At 46.0% G+C, this 6,027-nt stretch overlaps 1 protein-coding gene across 1 annotated transcript; it reads left to right on the top strand.

The window, feature by feature from the left end:
• Positions 1 to 1,009: 1,009 nt before the first annotated feature.
• Positions 1,010 to 4,027, top strand: CCR75_001961 (uncharacterized protein; the record flags this gene model as incomplete). The annotated part of the gene is made up of 1 exon (XM_067960062.1): positions 1,010 to 4,027. The coding sequence occupies one exon, from the start codon at positions 1,010 to 1,012 to the stop codon at positions 4,025 to 4,027; it is 3,018 nt and encodes a 1,005-aa protein (XP_067817214.1).
• Positions 4,028 to 6,027: the final 2,000 nt, after the last annotated feature.

Below are 6,027 nucleotides of genomic sequence, written 5' to 3'. Positions count from 1 at the left end.
GATTCGGGTGCATCACAAAATTTTGTGAAACTCGCGGCTCTAAGAAAGAGACCAGGATGGTAAGCGAGAAGAGGCGACCGTTCGTTTAGCGAACGGCGCGCTCGTTAAGTCTGAGGGAGTTCAGGTAGAACTCGCCTTCAGCTTTAGTGACTTCTCTTGTAAAGAGAAGTTCACAGTGCTAGGAATGGAGAGTCCGTATGACCTCATCCTAGGCATGCCATGGTTGGCAAAGTACCAACCATGGATGGCCTTCCGGTCACGCACAGTTGCGAACTCTACGCAGGACACCGGAAAGGATGTGCTCCTGCGAGAGGCGTATGCAACTGATGTCGTGTCGAACACAGTTAAGGGTGCGTTGACGGGATGTCAAACGTCACCAATTCTTACCCAGCTCGTGGAGACTGAGGTAGTGAATAGGACGATGACAAGTAGTCATGCGTCCGAATGTCCTGCACAGAGCCGAGAGCCTGTGACAGTAGTGTTATCTACAGAGATGACATTTTTGATTGGCAAAAACCGGTTTTTATATTTAATACGATTAAATATAAATCAGTCTGAAAACTACTTTCTACTTAGTAAGTGCGCACGAGGAGCCGGATTACCGATCCCGTGACGACACTTTACAAGAGTACTTAGTGCGTTGGGTGAGGTCGCTAAGGCGCCCACCACAACTACCTCACTGCACGCAAGAGAAGCTTGTCTAACCACTTCCTCGCTGTGCTAGGGTGTCTGTCTAAGTAGAGCGTGGCCGCATTACGACGTGCCCGCGTACAGTCATTATCAGGTACTAAAATGTTCCGAGTGGGCATGAGTGCTGCCAAATGGTTATAGGCCTGTCCAATCAGGTGGACATAAGCGCATAAAGGCGCACATTAAGCACTTCTGGGCCTGAGATCATTTGCTCATCCCCAGTTTAGAATATTCGAAAAATGTATCTTGCATAATAAAAAAATCGGAATTTAGAGTTTTTATTAATTCCGATTTCTTTGACTCTGGTCACAAATTCCAAATGGCTTCGACAGATGCCGCGGCACTAGAAGCGGTACTTAAGGCGGCATTAAGCACTTTATACGAATCAACTGTGTCAAAGCCGCAAGAGAAAAAAGCGGCTGATGCCTTTCTGCGCAGTTTCCAGCTCACTCCTGCGGCTCTTGATGTCTGCGCGTCGCTGCTCGACCAATCATTGCGAAATAGTATCACTGAATCGTTGAGCTCGGAGAGCGTACCCCCTATATTTTTTTCGGCGCAAACGTTGGCAATTAAAATGCGGCGTGAACCGTTAACGTCAAATTTTGAAGCTGGCGTCTGGGCCAAGCGGATCATAACCTGGTTATCTTGTGACGTTCGATTACCGAGAGTGGTGGTAACGCAGTTGTTGCTGGCTTTCGTAGCAACTTTACCGCGTTTGCAAGCCCAAGATATCAAGCTGTTCGATAGCTACGGCAAAGACAAGAATACGTGTCAGCTTTATGCGGTGGTCCGGGACTTCTACGCCCAGTTCAACGGCAAGAGTGTTGTGGGATACGCTCTGTATCACCTTATCAAAAACAACGCAACTCACGCAACTCTAGCCGAGTTCCTACTATTGCTAATTGAGGAAGTGGATTTTTTGGCTGAGCGCAGTGCGCGACGACGGATGCAGGATGAGGTAAATGCGTGGGTTTCTACGGTACTAGACCAATTACTACCTCAACTAATGCACGACGCGAGCAATCAAGCGGGAGATACTTATTCAAACCGTGTAGAGACCCAAGGGACAGTCTTGCGAGCTTTAACAAGCTGGTTACGGTATGGTACAATTTCTTCGCAAGTAATATTGCGCAACCCTCTGTTACATTCGTTAGTCGACTTTATAGCTCGAGACGAATTGTTTGACGTATCTATCGACTTGGCTGTGCAACTTGTGACATCGTATACTCATGACACAGTTGTCTTGCAGTGGATTACACCACGATTTTTGGCTTTACGTGGAGCATTCCATACTGCCGCAGCAGTAGACGACGTGAGCACGTGTCTCAGTCTGTGCCGACTGTTCACTGAAATGGGTGAGGCGTGTCTCGAGCTTGTAGTGGCTGGCAATACCGATCAAGTGAGGTTTGTGGATTTGTTACTGGATTGTATGAGCTTTACGGACGCTGATGTAGCAGACGTAACGATCTCATTTTGGTTTCAATTGCTCGAAATGCTGCGGCGGCGAGAGACATTAGCGATGGAAGAACAATTGAAGCCGAGACTTGCACGCCTGGCGACGTTATCTATGGAAAAATTGCAGTTTCAAGATGATTTTACAAGACTACCGATAGACAAGCAACAGAACATCAAAGCTTTTCGTCAGGAAGTAGGAGATCTTTTACGTGATTGCTGTCACTTACTTGGTGTGGATGCTGTGCTCCAGCACTGTGTAAATGAGTTGAATCAGGCATGCCAAACTCCGATTCAAGCACGTAGGTGGGAAGCAGTTGAAGCACGTTTGTATTGTTTTCGATCAATTGCCCGGGAAGTGGAGAAAAATACGACAAACGCATTAGACGCGCTTATATCGTCATTATTCCATCATTTGCCCCAGTTTGCTGACCATCCTGCCATCTGTTACACGTCGTGTCTGATCGTGGCCCGGTATGCTGCATGGCTGTGTAATCATCCGACCTCTCTTTCCATTTTAGTGAGCTTTCTTACAACCTGTGTGACTAAAAGTGCTCAAGACGCTCAATATGGGGCATGGGAAGTGGCTAGAGCAGCGGCTGCGGCGGTGCGTGCATTGGCTATCGATTGCTGGTCGATTCTAGGACACGATATTGTCGCCTTTTATCTGCAAATTGAGCAAAGTAATGGCATGTCTGTTGAGGACCAAGTGCTTATTCTTGAAGGCATTTGCGCTGGTGTGGCAAGCTCAAAGGATCGAGCTCAAATTTTATCTGTCTTGGATCAAGTTATGAAAGGAATTGGACAGCGCCTTACAGCTCTGGTGGCTTCAAGTCAGGCCATAAGTCAAGTGCACATAGCATCAAATGATTTGTTGCGTTTGTTGTGTCTCTACGAATACCTTGATGTCATTCAAATCCCACAAGAAAAGCCGCCACTTGTTATGCTTACGGAGCAACTATGGCCGCTTCTAAATCAGCTGCTGTCATTGTATCGTGGACATGATGAACTCGTGGAAAGCATCTGTCGTTGTTACAAGCGCATTCTTCGCTCATGTGGTCACGGAATCACCCCGCTGGTACCTCAATTGGCTGACAATTTGGTAACATTTTACAAAGCAGAGCCAAAGTCGTCGTATTTGTATACAGCCAGCATGGTGCTTAAATTTCTTACTCCCAGTAGCTCGGCAGACTTGGATTCCTTGTTCGGTCGACTGCTTTTTACGCTTATAGAAGCGACGACGCCCATATTTGCCAGCGCAAGCGATATGGAAGCGCGCCCAGATGTCATTGAAGAATTTTTCTATCTCATGGAGCGTGCTGTGCGATGTACACCGCAAGTACTCACTGCACCGTTGTCGTCTGATTCTGTAAGCGGCCCACTCTTGACAAGGGCCTTGTCGTTTGCCGTTTCGGCGCTCGCGATTTTTCACAATGACGCAAATAAGTCCGTGTTGTGCTTTCTAGAGAATGTCTATGCGAAGTCGGGGACTGGTACTACTCTCGTGTCATTGTGTGCAGTGAACTTAGCAGGGTACGAAGAGAATACAAAGAAGCTGGTGCATTGTCTCTTACAAGGGGTCGTTCTCGGCACCATGTCAACTTCCCGCGTAGATGCAGACTACGGATCGATTGCTGGATTATTGGCGCAAATTGCAACAGTCCATGGCTTGGAGCTTCAGCAGTGGATTGCCGAGTGGTTTGAAATTGCTACAGCAGGGACTTTTGCAACGGCTGCCGTCTACTTTATTACACTGGATGAAGCGCAAGAATTTCAAAAGGAATTATTTAGCGCTACCAGTGAACGTGCCTTTCGACGTACAGTCCGTCATTTTGGAAAGCTTTGCGCGTCTCGGAATACGACATTAACGGACTGTGAGCGTTAGTTGACCCTTTAAGAAGCATCACAAGTATATGAAGGAAGAAGAATTGCTTGACATGCTGACGACATGAATATGTTGCTGGGTGCGCTGTCTTTTGAATGAAAGGAATTGTATTTGTTTCTGCTACAGTCGTGTTGTTTATGAACACAATAGGTGGATGCACAAGATTGACAATTAACATTGCCCATTTGTTATCAACATGTGTAGATCAGTACAGTAGGCAGAGTGGAGTGACGGCCTTTGTCTTCATAGATGAAGGCTTTGTGCCCACTGCAGTGCTGCGCTGCATCCTCGTCATAGATGGCATTGCTCTCTCCTCCATTTATGTGGTATGAGTAGCTAAAAATGCCACCGTCTTCATCCGCTACTTATGTTTTTATCTGCGCGTCAACATAATCATTTTTCTAACTTACGAGGAAACCCAGCAACTAACGAAACACCGGAATTGAGGGGTCGATCTGCTTAGCAACAACATATTGCACGAAAGCAGCAACGACGCGACTGATAAAATTTAGGGAAAAGTACCAAAATACCCTGACAAATGCAGAAAAAACGGAAATACCCTTGTACTTTTATAAATGACCAAAATGCCCCTGGCTAAAGCCTATATATATATATACACGTGAAACCGTTGCGCACAGCATAATCACATCACTTTAACGAATCTCTCGTTCGAAAAAAACACAATTATTCAGTCCCCCGCTGTGTTTTTTTGAAGCACAACGTCAAACTGACCTGCAAGCCGGAACGCGGCTACTACGCTCGCTGTAAAGACCGCCAAGGCAACTGGAAGGCCGTCCATTCTGCTTCTACAACCCACGAGCTTATCAACGATTTTCTTTTGAAGCAACTTCAAACCCCTTTTGGAACTAGATGGAATGCCAAACTACTATTTCCAGATGCCTTTCAGTGGAGCCATCTGGAGAGACTATGTAATGGTTACTATTACCATCGTGGTGCTTGCGCAGGACTGGAAAGGTGACCTTTATGCTGGGGTAACCTTCGCTCATTTTTAATTCTGTTTGTCAAAAGTGATCTTGGCCATTGCACACGCCCACACCCCTGTGTGCAACGGTATTCCGTGTATACTGCATTTGTCAGGGGTATTTTGGTACTTTTCCCTAAAATTTAAGATAAAAAGTATTAGCCGGTCTTTGGTCGCTTTCCGCATGTTGTTGCCGTTGTTGCCGTAATAAGCTCTTACTGTTTCTTCTAAAGCTGGATTTTTAAATGAACACTGACAAGCGACTGACATTGTGAAGCTTGCAAAATTCTTCGTGGCAGCACAATTTTTAGCCATGACGAGAGAGTATGAACAAGATGTAATTATTGACATAGCCAGATGTATCGAGCGCAAACTTAAACAATTTTTGTGGTGATGGCATGGAATGTGTCATTGTTTTCGAGCCGATGCAAAATAAGCGACAAAATCGCTTAGTCAAGAATGCGATAAATGGAGCTGTCACATTCAATTTGAAATACAAACACTTATGACTCAGAAGCAGCAGTATCCTCGACATCAGATCTGTAGACGGGCACGTCGCAATGCGGCCACGTTCTACTTAGCACACACCCTAGCACAGCGAGGAAGCGGTTTGCACCTGCTTCTCTTGCGTGCAGTGAGGTAGTTGTGGTGGGCGCGCAAGCGACCTCACCCAACACACTAAGAACTCTGGTGAAGTGACGTCACGGGAGCGGTAATCCGTCTCCTCGTGCGCACTTACCAAGTAGGTAGTAAATTTCAGACTGATTTATATTTAATAGAATTAAATACAAATACCTATTTTTACCAATTAAAATGATATCTCTATAGATATCATTTAATATGTATTGCGAGCGTATCTTTATAGATACCTCGCGTAACTGATGACGCTAGCCGTCATCATGGATGACGCTGGGCGTCATCCCTCCTAATGTGAATGCACCCATGTGCATCACATCCACAAGGGTTGGTCACAAATGTGCACCACACCCGAGTGTTGGGTCTAATTACTATTATTTAG

This window comes from Bremia lactucae, linkage group LG3, assembly GCF_004359215.1.
Source record: "Bremia lactucae strain SF5 linkage group LG3, whole genome shotgun sequence".
Classification (NCBI taxonomy): Eukaryota; Oomycota; class Peronosporomycetes; order Peronosporales; family Peronosporaceae; genus Bremia; species Bremia lactucae.
Note: the sequence above shows the minus strand (reverse complement) of the source record. Positions and strands in the feature narration are given on the sequence as shown.